The sequence below is a fragment of the Helicoverpa armigera genome, chromosome 20 (genome assembly GCF_030705265.1).
Source record: "Helicoverpa armigera isolate CAAS_96S chromosome 20, ASM3070526v1, whole genome shotgun sequence".
Classification (NCBI taxonomy): Eukaryota; Metazoa; Arthropoda; class Insecta; order Lepidoptera; family Noctuidae; genus Helicoverpa; species Helicoverpa armigera.
The window spans coordinates 9,798,754-9,824,572 of record NC_087139.1 but is presented as its reverse complement, the minus strand read 5'-3'; the positions used below and the strand labels follow the sequence as shown (position 1 = coordinate 9,824,572).

At 41.5% G+C, this 25,819-nt stretch overlaps 3 protein-coding genes across 3 annotated transcripts; 1 reads left to right on the top strand and 2 right to left on the bottom strand.

The window, feature by feature from the left end:
- Positions 1-2,082: 2,082 nt before the first annotated feature.
- Positions 2,083-4,373, bottom strand: LOC110382153 (mitochondrial GTPase 1). Its single transcript, XM_021342648.3, has 3 exons — positions 3,486-4,373; positions 3,013-3,200; positions 2,083-2,364 (listed from the first exon to the last, which is right to left on the bottom strand). The coding sequence occupies exons 1-3, from the start codon at positions 4,096-4,098 to the stop codon at positions 2,161-2,163; spliced, it is 1,005 nt and encodes a 334-aa protein (XP_021198323.1). The 5' UTR covers positions 4,099-4,373; the 3' UTR covers positions 2,083-2,160.
- Positions 4,374-4,447: 74 nt separating this feature from the next.
- On the top strand, positions 4,448-11,012 carry LOC110382152 (radial spoke head protein 6 homolog A). The gene is made up of 13 exons (XM_064039702.1): positions 4,448-4,728; positions 4,963-5,152; positions 5,890-6,015; positions 6,343-6,431; positions 6,729-6,816; positions 7,484-7,568; positions 7,853-7,986; positions 8,257-8,376; positions 8,741-8,894; positions 9,220-9,365; positions 9,681-9,895; positions 10,251-10,395; positions 10,885-11,012. The coding sequence occupies exons 1-13, from the start codon at positions 4,598-4,600 to the stop codon at positions 10,978-10,980; spliced, it is 1,719 nt and encodes a 572-aa protein (XP_063895772.1). The 5' UTR covers positions 4,448-4,597; the 3' UTR covers positions 10,981-11,012.
- A 548-nt stretch (positions 11,013-11,560) lies between these two features.
- Positions 11,561-25,365, bottom strand: Clbn (Caliban). The gene is made up of 18 exons (XM_064039701.1): positions 25,157-25,365; positions 24,169-24,340; positions 23,537-23,739; positions 23,026-23,162; positions 22,308-22,483; positions 21,741-21,935; positions 21,122-21,304; positions 17,139-17,341; positions 16,533-16,728; positions 15,912-16,093; positions 15,274-15,445; positions 14,727-14,850; positions 14,070-14,335; positions 13,796-13,865; positions 13,483-13,688; positions 12,928-13,089; positions 12,481-12,608; positions 11,561-11,820 (listed from the first exon to the last, which is right to left on the bottom strand). Exons 1-18 carry the CDS (start codon positions 25,210-25,212, stop codon positions 11,622-11,624), a joined length of 3,030 nt encoding a protein of 1,009 aa, XP_063895771.1. The 5' UTR covers positions 25,213-25,365; the 3' UTR covers positions 11,561-11,621.
- Between the last annotated feature and the right edge of the window lie 454 nt (positions 25,366-25,819).

The window sequence follows — 25,819 nt, the reverse complement described above, 5'->3', positions numbered from 1 at the left end:
GTCATGTCTTACTATGTGCTATGAAATTATTTTGTGATATCACAAACTTCTTTACCATTACATTGTAAGGCATAGGCACCTTCAATATATTCCAATTCATTTCATATTCATTTGAGTAGACGTACGTAGTGGAAGAATGACGTTGTTTTATACGTAGCTTAGTAAATTCATAAATATTTTACTGCTCATTCTATGTTGTACTGTTTTGTCAACCAAGGTTGCAATGAAAACACTCTAATCACTGCTCTTTGTATAAATATCTGTTTTCTAGTCAATATATAGCCGATACCTACCTCATTTTAAGTAGTATGTGAAACAACATTTTGTTGGTAATAAATTTTTAATAACTTTTTCAATTTTTTTTCAACCCTGTCAAATGACCGTGCAGAGCGTTGGGAAGTAATTTTCATTTGCCACGCTTCTCTCTATCTCATGACATTCTACTTTGGAGCTGAAGCTCACGGACATCAGGTCTTTAGCTGACGTCGCTGGCTTCAAGGTGTCCTTGCTGTCCTTCCTCTCCAGTTCCAGGCTGCACGTGTCCAAACTGTTTGGGTAGTAGTCCGTACAACTGTTCTTAGTGGCGGGACTCCAAGGATACTGCACCTTCATCTCGCTGGACCCGCTGGCAACCAGTTGCACGCTACCGACCGACTCCGGCGTCCACGAACTCAGCGTCTCCAAGGACGTCGAGCTCTTCTGACCCGAGGGCAAGTATAACTGGTCACTAATGCAAGGAGTTGTTGCGAAACTGTACAAAGTTAGAGTAGTCCTGCTGTAGGTCCCGACTGTGCGCAGAGGATTGCAACTCGAGTAGGTTGTTGTAAGCGGGTCCAGGGATGTCATTGTATTAGTATAGTAAAAGCATGAAGGGTCCTCTAACAGGTCAGACACCAACAGAGTACTGTTCAAGGAGCACCAGCTCTCCGTACTCCAAGGCGTGCTAATCATGCTGAGCGTGTTGGTGACCGCAGTCGATAAGTTCACGTCGGTGTCAGATCGGTCAGCGTCTACTGAGCCTGATAATGAAGATGAATACCGTTTCTTCAATGCAAGTGACGAATACTTAGAGTCCCTTGAATGTTTTGAAATATTAATATTGCCTGGGTGTACCATTTTTAACGAAATCACTCTTGTAGTCTGTGCCCATATTCTGTTATGCTGTATGAATTTTGGCCATGATTGCGATGGGGTAGCAGTCGTTAGCCATGTCGATAAGCCATCGGTACTCTTGTATGGAACTGACGAAAGTCTGTAGGTAGTGCAGGGGATTCATATTTTTATCATGTGGATGAGACTTGCTCACCCCAATCACACACAGTGGCTTACCATTATTTTCGACGCGATCTCGTATAATTGAGTGCTTGAAGAGATTTTTTTATATATTTTTTTTACATTAACAATTTTACCAGTTCAATTTTAACTTCATTATTTTTATTATCTGTGTCGAATTGACAGTGACGTCACATCTTTGAATTTTAAATTATTATAATGGCAGTCGTTACAGAAGAGGTTGAATGTTAAGGTTAATTACATGCTAATCAGATTAGCTACTTGTGCTACTCTGTTTTATTCAATTCTGCATTGTTAGTAATTTCATCTATCAGCTTCGCACCTACTACCCTCAAATTCCATATAGGACAATGGCTTTCTCTACTTTTTAAAGAAGATCAGGTCATTGGTTTAATTATGTGCTAATTAGATATTCATTAATGTGATTTCTGTCGTTGATACAAATTAATATTAGCATATCAATTTTGTTATTTTTAAAATTCACTTTACCTAAATGTACCTAATCCTAAACCAAAGGTAGGCAGGTAGGTTGGTTGTAAGCATTAGTCTTGTTTTTGTCTTGATTTGACAATCTATAAATAATCTTAGTACTGTACTTGTTAAATGCATACTTTGCATTCAAAATTAATTTCTTAAGCTTCGACGCTAAATGGCTTAACCAATTAAGATGTAATTTGTCATGGATAGATGGATGCTATTAGTGTGCTGGAGATAGAGATAGGCAACTATATGTTCTGCAGACGAATTTAATCAAGACAAAATAAAAGATTTAAAAATAATTATCATTCTTTTATTCCTTGCTTTCTAGCTTACACCTAAAAAATATAACTAACTATACAATTATTTACAATTCAATAACTTACAATTTCACGCTAAAGATCTATCTAGGTCCTTCGGATTTTTCTCGCCGAGTACATCAATATCTAGGAGTATTTTGCCCAGTTCCCCAGTCCTGAATGCTTTGATCATCAGGCGGGAGACTTCGGTCAGATCTGGGACGTCCCGGACGCGACCGTCGAAGTCTCTTGTTCGTCGGATACGATTGTACTTTATTGCGCCACCGATCAGCACCTGTAATGAGAAGTTTGGGATCTTTAGTTATGAGGAAAGTCTAGTCTGGTAGATAGAGAAGTGATTGATATCAATTGAATACCATAAGGTGTTTAAATAAGTTTTTATGCACATCCCCCAAGTACCATGTAGTTCATTATGTGCTACCCTCAAATCGTCCTTATGTACAAACTAAGGACTCCCTACATGTATACTTCTCTGTGTATGTACATACTTATTTATGCACTCGCCCTATCTATCTGAATCCTTATGTACTCCCCCAATATGCTATGTCCTATGTACTACCCCCTATCTACCCTCCCTCCACCTATGTATTTACATCCTTATGTACTTCCCTTTGTACTCTTCCTATGTACTCCTCATATACTCCCTTATGCGCACCCCCTGTGTTAAACATGAACTTTCAGCCATATCAGACAGATGTATGGACTGCCAGATCATCATCATCATCTAACGAGCCTTTTCCCAACTATGTTGGGGTCGGTTTCCAGTCTAACCGGATTCAGCTGAGTACCAGTGCTTTACAAGGAGCTACTGCCTATTTGACCTCCTCAACCCAGTTACCCGGGCAACCCTTGGTTAAACTGGCGTCAGACAGCCAGATATATTGTATAAATATCAAAATTATATCTATCCATATAAACTCACCCTATTAATATCATCACAGGGTTCCTCTAACCCCATGTAGTCTACGTAGTTGAACTGGCCATGCTTGTTTAGCCAATACAGCAGGTAATCAGCAATGATCTCCTCTCCAACGAGGTGGTCTTGCAGAGACGCACAGAGAGCCAGCTTCAGACCCATTTCTATGTCTGTTACTGAGGGCTCCAGAATACCTGGAATATTAAATGTTGTTTTTTAGTGATGATGTTAGTGTAGTGAAATTGTTGGTGGACAAGTAGTTGAGTGCTGTATTTCTTAAGTAAGGTTTAGAAATATGGCAAATAGTAAACTGTATGTAAGGTTGGTATGACTTAAAAATTCTGTCTAACTAAACCTGTTAGACAGAGAAATTTCTATTGCTAATTGAGTTATCAGCTGATTTGGTCTCTACCTGCTGTGAAATTACGTATCAGCCTATCTTCTATCAATATATCTTAACTTCTATATAACAATCTTACCAGGTGTATCCAACATAAATATAACAGGATCATTATTGATTCTGATCTTCATCATGACACTCCTGGTGACTCCTGCCACCGCGCCCACCGGCAGCGCGTGTCTGATGCTCATGTTATTCGACCGGAGCATGTTTATCAGCGAAGACTTCCCCACATTCGGCACTCCCATGATCATTACATTGTAATCTAACTCCTCACTCCTATTGTATCTATTAGATCCTTTAATCAAGTTCACCATCAGAGGCTTCAGCATCTTCAAACCCTTACAGTGCTGGTCCTTGCTGTTTGTAAACACCAAATTCTTTATGTTCTGTTCCGCTTTTAATTTGTCGCGTATCCGCGGTATTAATGACGGCACAGTCAAATCCTTCTTGTTTAACACAAGTATGTGAGGTTTAGTACCTATTAGCGTGTTGGTAAATATAGGATTTCGTCCCGTAAAAGGTATTCGAGCATCGTGGACTTCGATCACACAATCGACACTGTTCAATTTCCGTTGCATTTGTTTTAAGCCTTTGTTCATGTGACCAGGAAACCAGCGCAGCAGGTCCTTGGTTACAAAAGGACATTTTTTCCTGAAATTGTAAGCGGCAGCGTCGAATTTTGCAGCCATTTCGTAATATTGTTTGTTTTGTTTTGGTTGCCTTGAGGTTATGTTATGGTTCTGAAAGTCCTTGCAGTTGAAGTTCTTTTATAGCTAGTTATACGTTGTAAGCCTTATTAATACATAAACTGATAACACAAGTGAGTAAAAAGGGATTTAGTCAAGAAAATAGCTGAATTCATTCCTATAATCGACAGGAAACAACCAAAAATTTCAATTTTGGCACTTTTTTGGCAACTTTGGCAAGTATGACAATAAGTCTGCCACTTGATAGATCGTTCAGAAAAGGTGATTTCAATCTTGGTGAATACTACAGAAGAAAGAGTGAAAGCCAACTTGATATTATTTAAATTACCGTACATGATTTTGTAGTACAGGCCATTTTCAGCCCTTATATGTTTAATTAAAACAATATGATTTAAGGTCAAACGCTGTTACCGAGTGACACGTCACATAGTTTACAAACAACTTCGTTATAAAATAATTTGTATGAAAGGAAGGCCTAAAGATGTCAAACACATTTTTATTGGAGCCAGACATAATAGCAGCAGCAGAAAATGTTATGCCAGATCTTAACAATGATTTGATATTGGCCAAGAATTTCCTAAAGCAGCAGAGTGCAGCCACTGGAGATTCCCTGTGAGATATTGAATTAATATGATGAACTGTCTTTATGTGTAGCATATTATAGCTGAAAAAAGCAGCTTATTTTAACCCACATTGCTTACAGTAACAGAGACTTTGAAGAACGCATAGGTCACCTTTACGCTTTAAACATGCGTCTTGCAATAGCCAAGAACGTGCTGTGCAGCAATGCTTAAATAAATGCATGCACATCCATCACAACCATGTTTTTTTTTTCTAATTTTACAGATATGACCATTTAGTCGATGTGGTCCAAAAGATCCTATCGCAGAAACCGCCCGATGTTGTGGACAACTTTGAGCACTACTCCTGGGAAGTCAAGCAGGAGAAGTTTCGGCCCAACTTCGATTTACTCAACGACATATATTTGTCCCCTCCTCAGCTGGCCACCGTGCGGAGTATGGAAGAAATGTTCAGGGTATCAAATATTATTATTACAGTTACAGTGCTAATCTGCCTGGTTCAAAGTTGCTACACACCTATAAGTGTCGTGTGTTAAATATGTTCCTAATTCTAACACAGTTGATTTTATATGCTCATTTTAGTCGCTTTCACTCAATTTTTTTCTTTTTTGGGGTGGTTTTGTGGGGTGGTTTTTGGGGTGCCGTCCTTTTGTAATTTAATGTCAAACAAAGTTAAAAACTAGCAGAGTTTCATTAAACATTTCTGACTTTACTCATCTTATGTACTCCTCCAGTATTAGTGTATAATCTATGTGTACTCCTCTCATAAACTCTCGTATGTACCTACTCTCTTATGTGTTCCTCTTATGAACTCTTATGTAGTCCCCTTATGTGCTCCTCTTATATACTCCCCGTATGTACATTCTTATGAATTCCTCTTAGAGTATTCTCCCCGTATGTACTGTGTTATGTACTCAACTTATGTACTCCTCTTACGTACTCCACTTATGTAGTCCCCTTATGTACTCTCTTATGTACTCCCCCTATGTATGCCTCTTATGTGCTCCTTTTATCTACTCCCCTTATGTACTCCTCTTACATAATCCTCTTATGTACTCCACTTATGTACTCCTGTTTTGTACTAATCTTAACTAATGTGAGTACGCGATACGCGACTAAACCACTCCGATTATATTATTTGTCGCTTAATATGAAAGACGGCTTATCCAGCTGTATCACTGTCTCCCTTTAGCTGGTCGCCAGCAAAGCTACTAAGCTGGATGACCTTGGGGAAGAGGAACAGGAGTTAGACCTTGAGGAAGACAACTACAAGCCGAAGATACAAGACCTCATTGATCACAACTATTACTTTAGAGAGGTATGTAGAGTAGGTACTCGATGATTATAGTTCAACAAAAGATAAACATTTTTTTCCCAATTCGTAAGATGGGAGAAGATTCGGAAAAATGGCAAGAACTACAAATGACCGCTATTGGTTACCTACCACGTTTAAATGGGATTCTTATCCTTTTACACATATTGAAAACGCTTAGGTGATCATCGCATGTTCTACAATACTGTTACAGCCTTTTTATCGTCCCACTGCTGGGCTGCGGCCTCCTCTCACACGGAGAAGGATCCACATAGCGATCTGTTAAATGATGTCCTGTCATGTCCTTATAGTTTTATGCTTATTCATCTCTAGGCAGGGTATGGTCTGCCAGCGAGCGAATGCTACACAGTCTACATCGCCATGATCATGTTGGGAATCAAAGAACCAGTTTCATCTGTCAGGTCTGTTCAATGCTGTAGTATTTTAAGTTTTGCAATTATCCTTGTAGGTACTTACCTACTTAAGTAATATTGCAAAAGCGAGCTCGTTTGATTGTTATCCTTTCACGATAAACAGCTGAACCACGGGCTGAACCGATTAAGATGAAGGCAAGGATAGTTGGTATAATGAAAAAATACACAGAGGCTATTTTTTATGTGTACGAAGTTCTCTCCTGAGTCTTCTAATCTAGTTCTAGAGTCTTCTAGAAGTAAATACAATCATAGCACTGCTTTTGACAAGGAACTGCTTTTCTACAGATTTTTCGGTAAGATCTTCGGGACCAAAGCGAATTACTACGTCGCAGAAACTGATCTTACTATAGATGAACTGGACAAGCGGATCAGGGTTAGTAAGGAATAACGCATTAAATTACATGGTCATAACATCTGAGTACTAAATTCCTGACAAAGAACCTTTTCCCAAACTACTTAAAAGTTACACCACGAAGGTACACGTAACTACTAAGTTCTTATCCCAACTCAAGGTCCTTAAGTGCAAACACGGCATTAATGAGAAAAAGTATATTCTGTATGGCACCCATTATATACAATAAACTGCCAAAAAGTTGGAAGGAAGAAAATTCTCAAATATTTAAAAAACGACTGCAGAAATTCCTAGAAAAGAAAGCATACTACAATATCTCAGAATTCTTAAATGATAAAGTAATTGCTTGAAACTTAAGACTGTTTTGCTAGTAGATTATTTATTATATTTTTTAACCTAATTTTTAGTAAAATTTCAAGAATGTTCTTTATTTTAAATTTTGCTAGTAGCTTATTTTTTATTATATTTTTAACCTAATTGTAAGTAAAATTTTAAGAATGTTCCTTATTTTAAATTTTATTTTTTTGAATATTTGTACGCCTAAGAGGCCAAACATGAATGGTAACTTTATTTTTTTGTATAACAACCTGCATAACTATATGTACACCCATGTTTTTTACAAATAAAGTATCTTGTATCTTGTATCTTGTATCTTGAACTTCTTAGTGAAAAAAATTTGTTTCCTCAGGAGTTTGAACTGAAAGACATGCCCGGGGAGGGCGAGGGCATGGATGAGGCGGGAAGCCCTCCCGTTGAGGAACAAGCAGAAGTCAGTAAGTTTCTTCTTAATAAATAGGTACCTACCTACAACTTGGCACGGCCGACACTTCGTAGCAACTAGCTGTGTGTGAAACCTATATTGAAGCACCCCTTTTTCGAATTGGCTATCTGTTTTATAGGTATAAACACTTTTGGTGCCATTTTTCGCGATGTGCTGTACCTACGGTTTATTTTGATACTTATTGCTTTCAAAACTTCTTAAGACCGACGTTACGTGGACGTATCTAATGAATAAAACAGTAGGTAAGTATAACGATGTTGTATCAACTCCCGACAGTGCCTGAAGGAGAGGAGAAAGAGGAAGTGCCTAAGGAACCAGTACCTCCGAAGTTGCCTCCGGAGCCACAGAGCACCTGGCAGGCGCCCGCACCCATACCGGTCGAGAGGCCGGGTCAGGGAGTCAATAAGAAGGTAGGCCGGGAAGAATGAGTACCTACTACGTTAAACCATGTTAAACTCACTAGCTTATCAGAACATACGTACCAAATTATGCATTCTTGGTTTTCGTACCAAAACAATTATTCTTGAGTTTGAATTATCTTGTTTGTATAGGAACCTCATATGCTGAATTCTGAACCTTTTCTACCTAGATTAGACGGTTCAAAACTCCTTAATCGATCCTGAAACTGTCTGGTTTTATCATTTGTCTTGAAGTATTTTCCACAAAGCTGAACTTCACAGGTGTACTGGGTCTGCAATCGTCCTGGTGAGCAGTGGATCTGTCTGCCTGACATCAAGCCTGATCACATCCGCGTGGCCAGGCTCTCTGTGCGCTGCATGACTGGAGACCTTGAATCTGAGGTAATCTTCTGGGGCGAATCATTCGATTTTTTAATAGGTATATTGGTTATGATAATTAATCTGTGTTTGTTCATGCAGCCAGCTGCCTCTATGACGTATGTCATTGCCTTATTACGATTTAGGGACCTCCTTCTTTTTGGGAAGTCAGTTAAACAAGTAACAAAATTGTAAATCATCTGTTTTAGTATGTTGCAAATCACTACTCAATTACTGTGCCATGATTCGTAAATCAAGCAAACTGGGAGTCAAAGATCAAATCAAGCCATCAAGTTAATATAAATAATGGCATATTTAGAGAGCGTCTTGAAATTCCATTCACCATACGCATGGTCCATCTTTCCACTCTATAGTTCAACATTTGCAGGTGATAACATTCCCTCCATTCGACGGCGTGGAGAAGCACTATCTTCGCGCTCAGATAGCTCGCATTGCTGCTTCCACTTCTATCTCACCGCAAGGGTTCTTTACCTACGGTTCTGGAGAAGAGGAAGAAGATCTCAACTTGGAAGAGGGAGGAGGTCAGTTTTCACAAAACCCTTTTTTTATTTGGAATCGTCAAATACCCTTCGCCCTACGGCTGAGCAGCGTGAGGGAGTGTCAGACTCTTCCTGACTAAAACCCATCATGTTCCTTGTTAAGCCCTTTATGTACCAGCGCCGCGGTAATTCATTCGAACAATCCCGCAGCCCCGATTTTCACAAAATCTGACAAAGTTACATTCCTACAAATTACTATGATACCTTTATCCTTTGGGTGGTCAAAATGAGTACCCTTGCGAAAACATATCCTCCTTTGCGTCGCGCAGACCATCAAAAATTGTTCCTGACGGATGACCATTTCCAGGTGACATGGAATTTAACCCGAACCCATACTACCAGGGCCACACGCTGAAAGATCTCGTGGACTCCAACTTGACGTACTGGGTGCACCACGGACGACATATCCTCAAGCAGGGTAGGACCTTGTGGTGGAACCCGAACGCTGGGATGGTAAGAACTACAAAGTAAAACGAAATTAAAATTGAGCTTTACCCAAAACCATGAATATTCTGGTTGGTGTTACCGGATACTCTATTAAGTATATCTTTCAGCCTTAACTTCTTTCGACATTTACCTACTCATTAGAACATAGGTAAGAAGTACAAAATTGCAAGCCAGTAGACATTCAGATATTCCGTCGTCCTTTACGAAAATGACCCATGTTAACAGCAAAAAAAAAAGAAAAATTTTATAGACAATATCCGTAAAATGGTGTAGATAAAATGACTAAAATCCGGTAGTAATTTCACTTACTATTTGTACCAGGACGAGGCTATCGAGGAAGAAGAGGACGAAGGCCCTCCCCCCGCAGAGCCAGAAGTAGGCCCGTCTCTCTTCACGGCGCTCGCTGAAGACGACAGGATCGAAGGCCTGAGCGCTTGGAGTACCAGGGTCAGCTCCACCCTGTGCCCTGATAGAGCTCTCGCCGTCATCAGGAGTAATCTGTGGCCGGGAGCTGTGGCTTACGCTTCTACGGGCAAGTTTGTATCTTTGGAACATGTTAAAACTGAATAAGATGTAAGTACAAGTATAGGACGGAATTACAAATGGTTGAGGTCCTGTACTTGAGTGAGGAATGCAATATTTCTTCCAATTCTGAAAGCATTAATATCGAAGTAGATTTCAGAATTTCATAAACATCGAAAATTGATTCAAAGAAAAAACTTCCCTTTTACTCTTCTACTGAACCATATTACTGGGGCCTGAACCTGAACTAAGTGAGCTCGGGTGCGGTTTCAGGCCTGAAGCTTTATCCGCCGATTAAGCCTTATCATAAAAAATTGCTTATCTAAGTCGATGCATAATTAGTTAACCAGGAATATACATTCTACTTAGGAAGTCAGATTGCATGTACGTGGGTTGGGGCCTGAAGTTCCAGCCGCCGAACTTCTCACCGCTGCAGCTGCCGTTGCCTCAGGACGAGTACCCCATCGGCCCTGAAGTCATGGAGATGGCTGATCCCACCTTCGCTGATGAGGAGGTTTGTAGCCGGTATCCAGTAGCCAAAACGTGTGCGAGATGCTCTTCAAAGATATCATTTTCTTCTCTATTCTAAACTGAAGCTTGGCTTTGGCTTTTTCCCCTGTAAAATATAAGGACATGAACCATGTAATATGCCTTCTAAATCGAGTACCAACGATGGAGCTGTTAGTTATAGAAAGTACCTAGTTTTTGATGAAAAAGGAATAAAACTCACGTTCAAAATCGCTATCGTGCATAATATGTACCATATTTTGAGCCCACAGCATTTTTGGTAACATAGGCGACTACGACTATTTACGCTTCTGCTTGGAAATATTTCATTAATGGCCGATTTTTCAATCGCCTATGTTTACGTTGCTTTTGTGTAGAAAATATATCAATCGCTATATTTAATCCCCAGACAGAACTTAACTGATGATTGAAAAATCTTCCAGAAATGGAAATGTCTAGTCAGAAATTACAATATTTTAACATTTTACTCTCGCAGGCATACCGCATCGCTCATTTACCCCCTCCACCGCCGCCGGAGATCATGGGAGAAGGAGAGGGCGGCTTCGGAGAGGAAGTCGAAGAGGAAGACTAAAGTCTACACCTGTATTAGAGACTTCTTATATGTATGCCGTTCGTTTGTTGCTAGTTGAACTTTATTGTCATGGTAATAAAGGTCAATATTGAAGTGTTTTATACCTTTTAAAAGACTACGATGAGATTTAACTGAAATAATTTGTAATACATATTCGATAGTTGGTTGACTGCATTTTATTTTGCAATACTAGGTTTGCTTTTTGTCGATGATTATGGTTATTATATATTTTATGAAATAAAGGATATAAAAAAAACTTGTGTTTTTATAACTAACTTTTTTATTTCGCAACATCAATGTTTTACATTGTTTGTTTTATTTTTATATACAGAAACTTTAGTTGAGAATTTCATAATTATGATTCCATGATTGATGCAAAAATATTTTGATAGCTTATGCATGAATTTTATTTCGATCCGATATTCAAAATAAATTATTTACAGAATTTACTAGGTTAGATAAACGGCTTTTATTATTGTTGGTATCAAATGAATCATCAAAACATTACTTTTGGGATAATTTTTTTTTAAGGCTTAAAAGCCACTTATCCAACCTTCACAAATCCACAAAAAAACAGCTGTAATATCATTGTATTTATTTTAACATAAACAGGACAAAACAACAAAATTAATTTACAAATATTATTTTTTATGCTTATGCAACTGTGGGGCGGACAATTTGACTTTCCCGGGGAAGTTTCTAGCAATATTTTCCTCTTTCACGGCTTTGAGGAGGTCCTTCTCGCGAGGAGTGCCGGCTTTGTCTCGGAGGAACACCTGGACAGCAGTCTTGGCTGCCTTCCCGCGTTTACTGGCTCCGGGAGTCAGCTTTACTTTGTACCTGGGGGTGAAAAATTATTGAAATGTGTGATATAGTCGATTTTACTAAGGCAAAGACTAATAAAGCCACGTATTCACTGGGAAACAATGTTTCAGATACACAGTTTCTGAAACATCACGTAGATGTTTACAGCAACAATGTTTCGGAAATTCTGCCATCCACATCGTCCACAGAAACAAAATTATATGTTTCTGTTACTGTTACAGCCTTTTTATCGTCCCACTGCTGGGCACAGGCCTCCTCTCACACGGAGAAGGATTGAGCATTAATCACCACGCTTGCTCAATGCGGGTTGGTGATTTCAGACTGTAGAGTCCAGGTTTCCTCAAGATGTTTTCCTTCACCTTTTTATCAGCCATTGGTGTCTAAGATATACTTAGAAAGTACATACATCTTAGAAAAGTTGCATTGGTACATGCCTGACCTGGATTCGAACCTGCGCCCTCATACTCGAGAGGTTGGTTCTTTGCCCACTAGGCCACCACGACGTTTTTTTATTATATATATATTATATATGTTTTATATATATTATATATGTTTCTGAAACAAAATTATTTGTTTCAGAAACATATAATTTTGTTCTTCAAATATTATATTTTTATAATTTTTCGAGTATTTTTTTAATCATCGCTCCAACCTACATATTACTCCAATACATACTTATAGTTGTTGAGCGCGGAGTAGGGCGCTACCACTGGCACAGCGAAGAGTAGTTCGTCTTCCGTGTGAGGTATACCGGTGAGCTGGCACAGCATCTCCGTGTCCGCGTCCGGTCCTGGCTGCTCAGCCTAGAGGGGGAAAAGAGGGGTGGATATCATCATCGACAGATGGTGTAGTAACGTTAATTGTTCCTCGCAATAATATCCAAATACCTAAGCATTTTTTGGATTAAATTTATTTTCGGAAAGAAAGAACAAACTTATTTATGGACGATACGGCTCGGTGTTTCTAGACTCAACTTTTAGTCTTATGGTAATAAAGTTGAAATTTCAGTGCACGAAGTTTGAACCACAGTAGTCGTAATTTTGACGTTCAAAAAGTGCTGTATTTCAGCCTATATTGTACAAAAGCTTTTATATTTTGGTAGATTGACATATGATTACTTACATCAGGTTCCGGGTCCACCTCCTCAGGGTCTGACTCGGCCTCGAGTATGAGCGGCGCCGGCTGCGGGATCTTCACTCCTCGAGGGCCTGTCTTCACCTTATTGGCTTTAGCTGCTGCTGCCTTCTTCTGAGCCTTCTTTGATTCTTTCTCGCCTTTTGCAGACTGAAAATCGAAGTGATTATAAAGGCGTAAGTTTCTGATTGTGTATCTCTGTTACCTACTTCTTCACGCGCTAATGGCTGAAATGATTTTGATGTTGCAGCTGTGCAGTATAGCTTATACCACTGGAATAAGATATGGGCAAGTTTTGACCCGGTTGAGGAAAGTAGTTCAATCAGGAAGGAGGTGGAACCGCTAGTGGATGCTAATTTAAGACGGATCGGTTTTCAATTATAAGAAAAATGGATATTAAAAGAAGTTTTTTCTAGATTCCGCCAGCATAATAAAAACCTAAATTGGTTCACCTTGTATATGTTGCATATATCAAAAGAGCATAAACTTAAAACCTATACTTGAAAGATAATTAATATTTTCAGAACAATTTCCAAAACCAACCTGCAACAACTCCATCATAATAGCGCGATCCTCTTCATCCTGGTTCTTATACTTTTCTTTCATCTTCTTGATCTTGCTGCGCTGTCCTCGTTTCACTCCCTTCTCTTCTCTCTTCTCTTCTGCAGTCTTCTGCGCTTTCTGCTGTTTCTGTGGCTTCTTGCCGCCCTTTCGCGGAAGAGCTGGGAATGATGGCATTTTGTCTTCCGCTAAAAATATAATGAAGATTTTAAAAATCTTGCTTTTTTTGTAGAAGTTGGTAATAAAAGGTTAAGTTATGTTAAGTCAAAGAGTTGGCTATTTTTTTATTACTTACTTTTGTCGGATGTCTCGGAAAATGTTCTGGATTTTGACTGGACGAAAACTTCACCAGTTCCATGATCAACCTGAAAAGTTATTTCAAGGTATTAAAAAAATATATAAAAGTAGACTTTCGATAATTCAGAACAGCCTATCAAGGATAATTAGGTAAATAATTCAGAATTTTAAGGCACCTTTGCTTTTATCAACTTTCAAAACATAATTTTCTTTGTATTCAAATACTCTCTACTTTCCTAGATATACTTTTAGAATTCATAAAAACTCCATACCTTGATATGTGTATCAGGGAACTCATCTTCCGAGGACTCACTGTCACTCTCACTCTCATCTTCCTCTTTCTCATCTCCCTCCTTCTCATGTTCATTCTCTTCTCCCTCATTCTCTTGTTCATTCTCTTCTTTTTCGATCTCCTTGGTCTCTGCTGTATCTTGTGCAGTCTGTGCCTCCTTTAAATCTTGTGTCGTCTGTGGCTCCTCTTTAATGGCGTCTAGTTTGTTTGAATCTGGTTTATCTTCCTCTTTGTCTGATGGTTCGTCTGTTAAAAATTATAAATAATGTTGAAGTTTGATGGTTTTGAAAAACTACCCTCAATCCTAAACGGCTTTGGATAACCTGTGCTGGGACACAATTAGCGAAACATTAAAGTTATCGTCATTTTTTTATTCTATATTAAAGATGTTTCCCCCTTTAATCTTCGGGAATTACTGAACTGATTTGAAAAATCTTCCTTAGATTGTTGGAAAGCTATAATATTCCTGGGTGACACAGGCTGTATTTTATCCGTAAATGAACTACAGGAAACTGCTAGCATAGCATTACTATTATTTATTAAAATAAACTTATGAACTAATTACAATGTCCCACAAAACTGTAAAAGCTATTAAAACTATCTCACTTGATAACTATTAACTGCATTATATGCTCACCATCATCAGACACCGGAATCTCCTGGTCTTCCTCCAAGTCCTGTGTTGACGTGACGTCAGAGGCGTCTTCAATGGCTATCGGCTTGCGTTCATCACGGTGCCGCTCTATACAGCTATCTTCTAGCTGATAAACATAATATGCAAATATTATAATTATTATAATGGTAGTTAAGTTATTATTAAATATTTATATAAGAAACCCATATTGTAAAAACGATTCACAACAAATGTTCTTAAATTTACGTGACATAATTTCGTATTACAAAAAATCTGAAGCCCTAAGTCCTGTGGTAATTTCATTTGTTTTTTTTTGTGACGGTATGAAGTTTCCCGGGACGCGGTTGAACCCGGAAATTTTACGTGTACGTTAAACACGTAGAACTTAAAAGTTTTTTGTTCTGTTTAAGTTCTGTAGGCAATATTTTTGAAAACGATTTTTTGAAAAATGTCAGCTTATTGAGAAAGTGTTTAAGTTGATTCTGCTCATTGAACTATTTTAGGACTTTAGGCATTTATCGTTCCACATATATTTTATTATTTTACTTACCCGGAACATAAAACTGAATCCGAACTGCAGCTGATCGGGCAGCAGGTAGTTCTTCTTCCCCCGTATCATGAAGGAGCCGGTGGTGAGGAACTCCCCCGTGGGGGCGGACTTGGATACCTGCGAGGCGTGCACCCACCACGCCCGGGTCACTACTTTAGCTTCCCAGGCTACACTGTACGAAGAAATAAGGTTAATTAGTATAATAGCTTGCGCGGTTTTATCCACGTCCAGCGAGAACTTATTTCTGTTGCAGTAGCATGGTGATAAAAAGCCTCCCTTTAAATTTTAGCCAAATCGGAACAGACGTTTTTGAGTTATGAATAGGGAGTAACTAACACTATTTTGTTTTACATATTTAATAGTATAATGAGACAAACTTAAGTAAGTTTATGAGTTCGTGGGGGGAGGGAGGGAGCTTAATAACGACTGACTCGATTTTGATAATTGCTTCACCAATAGAAAACTATGTTATTTGTGCGAGTCATTTTATTTATCTTCATAAACTATAGCTTATATCGCGTTCAACATACACGAGGTTGTTCTGATTTCTACATTATTCGATTCAGATAGCGATACCCAACAATACCTCAACGGGTCGGACAGGATTTTCTTAAAATATTTTTAATTCATATAGATACCTGTAAGCCACAGCGGCCTGTCCGGCTTCAGCGAGCGTCCGGGGCGGCACCTCCCCCTGTCCGGGGTTCTTCACGATGACGGACGCAGCGCCCGACACCTCCGCGTGCACGTATATGTCTCGAGACCGCATGTAGCGCTTTACTAAGAGTTCGTTCTGTTGCTGGTCGCGCCCTCCTATTACCTGTTACCATGGATACAATAAAAGATTTAAAAAACAACCGAATGAATCGAGCCGGTTTTCTTTGCTAATTTTCTAACTCTCTGTTAATAACCGACTGCTAAAAATGTACGAATAACGAGCTCCTTATTTTATTTTTGCTACCAATCATCTACTTTAAATCACATTCAATATTTTTATTAACAACAATTATTGTTTGTTAACAAAGAGGCTTAGATGCACACCCGAACTTATAAGCTGCGTTGTTTTTAATCAAGTTCTCAAAAGGTTTTTAAAGGGGGTAATTTAATAAACGACCATTCACCTGATTTGGTAAAAAAAAAAACGTTTACATAACCTTAACTATTTGGCTCGATTATAATCATTTTACTTCGCCTAACACAAATCAGTTACAACAGGAATTCTAGGCACACAATCAAAAAATACAAAAAAGAACTCTTACCAGATAATTATCAGAAGATATAAACCAGAAGAACTTCTCGAACCAGTAAGTCTTCCTTGCTTTGATGATGTTGCTGACAGTATGTGCTTCTTTCAGCGTCTGCTTGGTCTTACGTTCAGCGCTTTTAAGCGCTTTCCCCGCTGACTCTAGCGTTTTCTGCTGCTTTTTCGCTGCATTGCGCTTTTGGTCGTAGTACCTGGGATGATAGGTAAACTTGATAATATGAAATAGTTTGATTCTAATATAATTTTTATATATTTATTTTTATAGCAGATTGAGGTTTTAAACAAACCTTTACAAATAAACAAAAAAATATTTGAAAAGAAATATCCGGGATGATATTTCAAATGATGCTAATAATTCCATCGATAATTTAATCGACCCGGGAGTAACCCAGCAAATCATTTTTTGATTAGATGTTTAATCATTACTTTTAAACCAACTTCCAAAAAAAGAGGACGTCAATTAGGATGTCTATTTTTTAAAGAAATAATTTGGTGATTTCTGATACGAAAAACAATATAGCAACATAGATCTTCCATCGTTTTAACTCTTATTAATTCAATTTTACCCCAATAGAATCACCATTTTACATCAAAAACTTACCTTCTAGCATTAGCAAAAGCCGTAAGACTCAGATCAATATCCACCAGCATAGGCTTGATGCTCTCCTCATCACCTTCATAAGGGTCTGACAGTAACAACGTGATGTGATTGGTCTTCAGCTTCAACTGTTTGATGCAGGACGCTATGGGATCGTCGTTGTCCTGAGCCGTCTTTACTAGCGCTTGGATATCGTCCCAGGACATCTGTAAAAGGATAGTTCTAGAGTGTTCTAGAAAGATCGAGAAGGATATGAGAAAGAAAGAGTTCGGCGATTTTTGAGCCACATTTTGATAGTTAAACGAGAAATGTTCGTCAAAGAACCTAGAATGTTGTAGAAAGATCTAGTGTTAATCTTGGGCAAGTGGTCTAGCTGTATGTTTGTGTGTGTCCATGCCCAAGTTCATGGTACCTACCATCACGGCATGACCTAAATGGCTGAAAAAACATCTTTTTTGTTGTTCTTCTACAGTGGTAGCAACTGACCTGGTTAGCTATAGCGGCCTGCACAGCTCTCCGGGCTTGCTCCACGAGCGGCTGGTTGCGGGAGATGAGCTCGGCAGCTCCTACAGTGGTAGCAACTGACCTGGTTAGCTATAGCGGCCTGCACAGCTCTCCGGGCTTGCTCCACGAGCGGCTGGTTGCGGGAGATGAGCTCGGCAGCTCCTACAGTGGTAGCAACTGACCTGGTTAGCTATAGCGGCCTGCACAGCTCTCCGGGCTTGCTCCACGAGCGGCTGGTTGCGGGAGATGAGCTCGGCAGCTCCTACAGTGGTAGCAACTGACCTGGTTAGCTATAGCGGCCTGCACAGCTCTCCGGGCTTGCTCCACGAGCGGCTGGTTGCGGGAGATGAGCTCGGCAGCTCCTACAGTGGTAGCAACTGACCTGGTTAGCTATAGCGGCCTGCACAGCTCTCCGGGCTTGCTCCACGAGCGGCTGGTTGCGGGAGATGAGCTCGGCAGCTCCTACAGTGGTAGCAACTGACCTGGTTAGCTATAGCGGCCTGCACAGCTCTCCGGGCTTGCTCCACGAGCGGCTGGTTGCGGGAGATGAGCTCGGCAGCTCCTACAGTGGTAGCAACTGACCTGGTTAGCTATAGCGGCCTGCACAGCTCTCCGGGCTTGCTCCACGAGCGGCTGGTTGCGGGAGATGAGCTCGGCAGCTCCTACAGTGGTAGCAACTGACCTGGTTAGCTATAGCGGCCTGCACAGCTCTCCGGGCTTGCTCCACGAGCGGCTGGTTGCGGGAGATGAGCTCGGCAGCTCCTACAGTGGTAGCAACTGACCTGGTTAGCTATAGCGGCCTGCACAGCTCTCCGGGCTTGCTCCACGAGCGGCTGGTTGCGGGAGATGAGCTCGGCAGCTCCTACAGTGGTAGCAACTGACCTGGTTAGCTATAGCGGCCTGCACAGCTCTCCGGGCTTGCTCCACGAGCGGCTGGTTGCGGGAGATGAGCTCGGCAGCTCCTACAGTGGTAGCAACTGACCTGGTTAGCTATAGCGGCCTGCACAGCTCTCCGGGCTTGCTCCACGAGCGGCTGGTTGCGGGAGATGAGCTCGGCAGCTCCTACAGTGGTAGCAACTGACCTGGTTAGCTATAGCGGCCTGCACAGCTCTCCGGGCTTGCTCCACGAGCGGCTGGTTGCGGGAGATGAGCTCGGCAGCTCCTACAGTGGTAGCAACTGACCTGGTTAGCTATAGCGGCCTGCACAGCTCTCCGGGCTTGCTCCACGAGCGGCTGGTTGCGGGAGATGAGCTCGGCAGCTCCTACAGTGGTAGCAACTGACCTGGTTAGCTATAGCGGCCTGCACAGCTCTCCGGGCTTGCTCCACGAGCGGCTGGTTGCGGGAGATGAGCTCGGCAGCTCCTACAGTGGTAGCAACTGACCTGGTTAGCTATAGCGGCCTGCACAGCTCTCCGGGCTTGCTCCACGAGCGGCTGGTTGCGGGAGATGAGCTCGGCAGCTCCTACAGTGGTAGCAACTGACCTGGTTAGCTATAGCGGCCTGCACAGCTCTCCGGGCTTGCTCCACGAGCGGCTGGTTGCGGGAGATGAGCTCGGCAGCTCCTACAGTGGTAGCAACTGACCTGGTTAGCTATAGCGGCCTGCACAGCTCTCCGGGCTTGCTCCACGAGCGGCTGGTTGCGGGAGATGAGCTCGGCAGCTCCTACAGTGGTAGCAACTGACCTGGTTAGCTATAGCGGCCTGCACAGCTCTCCGGGCTTGCTCCACGAGCGGCTGGTTGCGGGAGATGAGCTCGGCAGCTCCTACAGTGGTAGCAACTGACCTGGTTAGCTATAGCGGCCTGCACAGCTCTCCGGGCTTGCTCCACGAGCGGCTGGTTGCGGGAGATGAGCTCGGCAGCTCCTACAGTGGTAGCAACTGACCTGGTTAGCTATAGCGGCCTGCACAGCTCTCCGGGCTTGCTCCACGAGCGGCTGGTTGCGGGAGATGAGCTCGGCAGCTCCTACAGTGGTAGCAACTGACCTGGTTAGCTATAGCGGCCTGCACAGCTCTCCGGGCTTGCTCCACGAGCGGCTGGTTGCGGGAGATGAGCTCGGCAGCTCCTACAGTGGTAGCAACTGACCTGGTTAGCTATAGCGGCCTGCACAGCTCTCCGGGCTTGCTCCACGAGCGGCTGGTTGCGGGAGATGAGCTCGGCAGCTCCTACAGTGGTAGCAACTGACCTGGTTAGCTATAGCGGCCTGCACAGCTCTCCGGGCTTGCTCCACGAGCGGCTGGTTGCGGGAGATGAGCTCGGCAGCTCCTACAGTGGTAGCAACTGACCTGGTTAGCTATAGCGGCCTGCACAGCTCTCCGGGCTTGCTCCACGAGCGGCTGGTTGCGGGAGATGAGCTCGGCAGCTCCTACAGTGGTAGCAACTGACCTGGTTAGCTATAGCGGCCTGCACAGCTCTCCGGGCTTGCTCCACGAGCGGCTGGTTGCGGGAGATGAGCTCGGCAGCTCCTACAGTGGTAGCAACTGACCTGGTTAGCTATAGCGGCCTGCACAGCTCTCCGGGCTTGCTCCACGAGCGGCTGGTTGCGGGAGATGAGCTCGGCAGCTCCTACAGTGGTAGCAACTGACCTGGTTAGCTATAGCGGCCTGCACAGCTCTCCGGGCTTGCTCCACGAGCGGCTGGTTGCGGGAGATGAGCTCGGCAGCTCCTACAGTGGTAGCAACTGACCTGGTTAGCTATAGCGGCCTGCACAGCTCTCCGGGCTTGCTCCACGAGCGGCTGGTTGCGGGAGATGAGCTCGGCAGCTCCTACAGTGGTAGCAACTGACCTGGTTAGCTATAGCGGCCTGCACAGCTCTCCGGGCTTGCTCCACGAGCGGCTGGTTGCGGGAGATGAGCTCGGCAGCTCCTACAGTGGTAGCAACTGACCTGGTTAGCTATAGCGGCCTGCACAGCTCTCCGGGCTTGCTCCACGAGCGGCTGGTTGCGGGAGATGAGCTCGGCAGCTCCTACAGTGGTAGCAACTGACCTGGTTAGCTATAGCGGCCTGCACAGCTCTCCGGGCTTGCTCCACGAGCGGCTGGTTGCGGGAGATGAGCTCGGCAGCTCCTACAGTGGTAGCAACTGACCTGGTTAGCTATAGCGGCCTGCACAGCTCTCCGGGCTTGCTCCACGAGCGGCTGGTTGCGGGAGATGAGCTCGGCAGCTCCTACAGTGGTAGCAACTGACCTGGTTAGCTATAGCGGCCTGCACAGCTCTCCGGGCTTGCTCCACGAGCGGCTGGTTGCGGGAGATGAGCTCGGCAGCTCCTACAGTGGTAGCAACTGACCTGGTTAGCTATAGCGGCCTGCACAGCTCTCCGGGCTTGCTCCACGAGCGGCTGGTTGCGGGAGATGAGCTCGGCAGCTCCTACAGTGGTAGCAACTGACCTGGTTAGCTATAGCGGCCTGCACAGCTCTCCGGGCTTGCTCCACGAGCGGCTGGTTGCGGGAGATGAGCTCGGCAGCTCCTACAGTGGTAGCAACTGACCTGGTTAGCTATAGCGGCCTGCACAGCTCTCCGGGCTTGCTCCACGAGCGGCTGGTTGCGGGAGATGAGCTCGGCAGCTCGCTTGTCGCTGTCCTGCACTCGCGTCAGTTCCGTCACTCGCTTCTCGTGGTCTTTGCGGACGTTTTGTAACTTCTTCATCGCTTCTCTTTCTACTTGGACCGTCTGGGAAAGATGGTTGAATAGTTATTCGATAGAGAGTCAGACTGATCAGACTTAATCAATCAGCCTGTAGGTGAGCATGTTAAGTAGTCAGATTTTATCGACTGTTACTCAGAGTTGGCAAAATGGTTGTCAAAATTCGTCAGACAGGTACACTAAGTTAGACCGCTTGGCACACAGAAGATTCGTAAAACTTATTATACCTTAAGGGTTTTAAACATGCCCGGGTAACTGGGTTGAGGAGGTCGGATAGGCAGTCGCTTCTTGTAAAGCACTGGTACTCAGCTGAATCCGGTTAGACTGGAAGCCGACCCCAACATAGTTGGGAAAAAGGCTCGGAGGATGAAGGGTTTTAAACATCCGCGTTTGGTACACAATTGATAAACAATCGGGACTCAAACGTGATATATTACACAAAAGGTTTGATTGTCACACCTACCTTCAAATCAATCTTCTGTCCTTCTAGCGTAGAGAAGAACTCATCGACTGCTCTGTCGAAGGTCTCGTGTTCCACGTGGGGCATCTCGCGGTGCTGAGCGAACAGCATCGGGTGGAACTCCTGGCTGGTGAGGAGGAAACTGGTGCCCTCACCGTCGGGGTTTGGACGGACCTCCTTCTTTTGGGTTATGTAGCCCTGGGAGGAAAGAAGTTGAGAATTTAAGTCTTGTAAAGTTACACCATCTTTGATCAAACTTGACTTACAGATTTTTAAATTTACTGAGATATTTACATCAGACAATATATTTACATTATTTATTAAATCTACGTATTTACAAATAAAAAAGGAAATATTAAAACTATGTATCAAATTATAGATTACATTCTACATATGAAATGACGATTTAAATAAATATTAAGTAGGTATATCGAGGAGTGAAGTTTAGAAAAAGTTATTGTTTGTTAGTATGAGTAGACCAAAAATATTTATATGCGTCACTACGCCGCCGGGGAAAAAGGCTCGGAGGATGATGATGATGTTAAAAAAGTAACTTTATCTTCTACATACCTTAGCCACCTGCTTCCTGGCTATATCCAGTAACTCCTCAGCCTCCTTCAGGGCTTTGACCAGTTTCTCCAAGTCCTGTTCCACGTGGAAGCCCTTCCCTGGCTCCTTCGTCAGTTTCATGGTGCCCGATAGACCGTTTTCTAGTAGAACGTGGTCTATTATTGCAGATCCGAATTCTAGAAAATAAAATAAAATGAATGAGTTGGGATGACAAAGAGGTGGTGAAAGTTATATTTGTTATAAAAAAATATGATCTTCAGAAGTTGGATAAAAAAGATGTTTCACAATTTCAATTTATTATGCGCAACAACGGGAAAAGGCTAGGCAGATGATGATGCGCAACAAAACTGTTTTTACAAGAGGTTTTGTAATGCTTACGCAACTTAAGATTGAGTGGTTTTCTTTAACCTTCTTTTTCTGCAACATTACTTACTTTCATATTTAAAGCAATTTATTTTAGATATTGCAACAATAATTTGCAATTTATACATAACTAGTGACTCGCCCCGGCTTCGCACGGGATAACAGTATTTCCCCACTATTTAATGTATGTTATACATATAAACCTTCCTCTTGAAATATTCTATCTGATAAAAAAAGCCGCATGAAAATCCGTTGCGTAGTTTTGAAGATTTAAGCGTACAAAGGGACATAGATATAGGGACAGAAAAAGCGACTTTGTTTTATACTATGTAGTGATAAATTTTGTACGTCTTACCTAGCTTAGGATTGAGCACTTTCTTGAGATTGTCTCCCGGCTTGCTGGTCGCGAGTATTTCCTGTAACGCGTCGGTAGATGGCGCCGCATAGCTGGTCTTAGCTCTGTCTAGTGGGTACTTCTCTTTTACTGCAAACCTGGTAAAGAAATAGTATTATGTATTATCAATAAAAATGTTGCAGCTTTTTGCTCATTTAGGTGTTAATTCTTATTTTTGGCAACAATTCTTATTTTTGCTTGACTTGGTGCAACCAGTAAGCCTACTTTGGCAGTGTTGCCAACGCTTATTAAAAAGGGCATTCGTTCAAGTTTTATACTTGCACAACGGAACATCTAATCATACATTCATATTCATGCCAGTACATAATGAACATATCAGTCAGTACCTAATTCTCTATCGTCCAATCAAGATTTATATAAATAATCCCAACTTAAAGCAGAAAATTTGTCTTAGCTTGGTGCTGATCACATGAAAATATTATTACTACTACCTCAATAAACACAAACTTACCGTATCTTATCCCCTTCAACATGAGGTCTCAACACATTCAGTATAGTCCACTCATGGTCAGTCAGCACGATGTTGCCTCTATCATACAGCTCCAGTATGACATGGTAGGCTGCCTCCCCGCTGCCGAACTGCAGGTCTACTATACGGTCTATGCCGAGCTGTGAGAGCTTCTCTAGACGTTTGTTCTTTAAGTGCTTGCGGAGCTGGAAGAGAAATTATGTGTGAATGGTTGTTTTTTGGCGAACTTGTGGGAGGAGTTCCATATTGGTGAAGATAGAAGGTGTTGCGTGTCAGAAACATATACCTACTCTGTTTGGCTTATAACACATATAAACAGTAAACAGTTGTTTGAGATAATAATCATTTACTTTGATGTTCAAAGATAAAAAGTTATATCAAGATTGTTTATCTTAATTGCCTACTTAATGTGAAATGAGATTCATATTGGCGGCCTACAATCTGTAAATGACTGTTACAAGATGCCAATATTTTGTTTGTTTAAAATTAGTTTTCTTTCATATCTTAAATGCTATAGTTACATCTCTATCTCCTGATAATAAGAGCATCGAATCATAATTCTATTTTTAAATATGTGTTTCATCAATGTAAATGCTTTAAGTTTTTTTTTATACCTTCATAGTAAACCCCGAGGGAGCAACATTCTTGGGCCACTCAAACTGTGTGGTATGGAACCGGTTGCCCGACTCCAGCAGCAGCACGCTCTTCTCCTCGGAGCGTTGCAGACGGATCACGTATGTCTTGCTGTCTATGTCGTAGACTTGGTTTACTCGCATGCCAATCAGCCTGGTGAAGAAAAAAATAAATTTAGGTGAGTATGAAGAAGGTATGACTAAGTAGGTAAATAATTTTATACTATTGAATTATTTTTGGAGGGTAAAAGAGATGAGGCACTTAAACAAAACTCTTATACATTTTTGACATTAAAATTGTCATTGAAAGTTAGAGAGTTCTCCTTTTCGGATACTTCACAATTATGTTTCTTGCTGTATGTTTTATTTATTATTTATTTATTCTTTGAGTGTATAAATAGATTGATGGCTCTCAAAAGATTTTTTTATTATACAGGTGTATTAAGAATTTGAGTGAGTCATGGGAAATAGATAATATTGAAATTGTGCAATAATTTTATATGAGTAGTTGATTATATTGACACCACATGAGAACACATGTGAATATTCATATGAGATGGTCCTATTTATTGCCTTCATCATCATCATCCTCTGAACCTTTTCCCAGCTATGTTGGAGTTGGATTCCAGTCTAATCGGATTCAGCTGAGTACCAGTGCTTTACAAGAAGCGATTGCCTATCTGACCTCCTCAACCCAGTTACCCGGGTAATCCGATATTCGGTCCTATTTATTGCTTTATTTAGAAAATAACACAAGAACAAATGCAAAAGAAAAACATTGATCAAATTAACCTCTCATTTTCATTTTCTTTCTAATAGTTAATTAACGACATCGCAACAATAATTAGGAAACGACAGTAAACTGATTATATAATTTAATCAATTAATTAAAAATACTAAGATGCGATGTTTTGATTTCGTGGGTAATTAACTTTTTACGCTTATTTTCAATGCACAAAAATATTGTTACCTTTGTAATTCTGTGACCATGCACATAATATCATATGTATTGAATCTGTTCTTCATTTTTGCGGTTTATTTTACACTTTTCACAACATTTAAATGATATTTCACGACAAAATGATATTGATGTGATTGACAAAAATTATTGCCACAGGCACATAATGGGTTACTATTGTATTGAAAATGGCAAGACAATACGATAGATAGCGACTTTATCACACTAGTATTTCACTTCCAATAGTGCTATCTCTGTCAAACTAGTTCATTATGACAAAGGTAAAAAGTGTTCAAGAACTCGATCGAGTGATAAAAACTAGAATGTTTCATGGTAGTGCTTTTGACAGAAACTTGATAGATCACCATCTGACGTTGACACAATTTTTTTTTCTCTATGCGTTTAATTTTTTAGCGTAGTTGACTAGAATTAATTTGATATAATCTATCTATACTAATATTATAAAGAGGAAAACTTTGTTTGTTTGTTTGGTTATAGGCTCAAAAACTACTGGACCGTTTTTAAAAATTCTTTCACCATTCGAAAGCTACATTATCCACGAGTAACATAGGCTATATTTTATCCCGGTACGGGCAGTAGTAACCACGGGACGCTGGTAAACGGCTAGTCTATTATAAAAATGAAACCCGCTTTCCGTTGTTACGACATAACATG

Bases quoted from the DNA above. Each gene is read 5' to 3' on its own strand.
- LOC110382152 (XM_064039702.1), top strand. From the start codon at position 4,598: ATGTCAAACACATTTTTATTGGAGCCAGACATAATAGCAGCAGCAGAA. The intron at 6,016-6,342 runs GTATGTAGAGTA...ATTCATCTCTAG, and splicing joins ACAACTATTACTTTAGAGAG to GCAGGGTATGGTCTGCCAGC. The intron at 8,895-9,219 runs GTCAGTTTTCAC...GACCATTTCCAG, and splicing joins CAACTTGGAAGAGGGAGGAG to GTGACATGGAATTTAACCCG.
- Clbn (XM_064039701.1), bottom strand. From the start codon at position 25,212: ATGAAGAACAGATTCAATACATATGATATTATGTGCATGGTCACAGAA. The intron at 17,342-21,121 runs GTCAGTTGCTAC...ATCCTTTTACAG, and splicing joins AGGCCGCTATAGCTAACCAG to ATGTCCTGGGACGATATCCA. The intron at 15,446-15,911 runs GTATCTATATGA...TTCTTCGTACAG, and splicing joins CAGGCCGCTGTGGCTTACAG to TGTAGCCTGGGAAGCTAAAG.
- LOC110382153 (XM_021342648.3), bottom strand. From the start codon at position 4,098: ATGGCTGCAAAATTCGACGCTGCCGCTTACAATTTCAGGAAAAAATGT. The intron at 3,201-3,485 runs GTAAGATTGTTA...TTAATATTCCAG, and splicing joins ATTTATGTTGGATACACCTG to GTATTCTGGAGCCCTCAGTA. The intron at 2,365-3,012 runs GTGAGTTTATAT...TTCTCATTACAG, and splicing joins CCTGTGATGATATTAATAGG to GTGCTGATCGGTGGCGCAAT.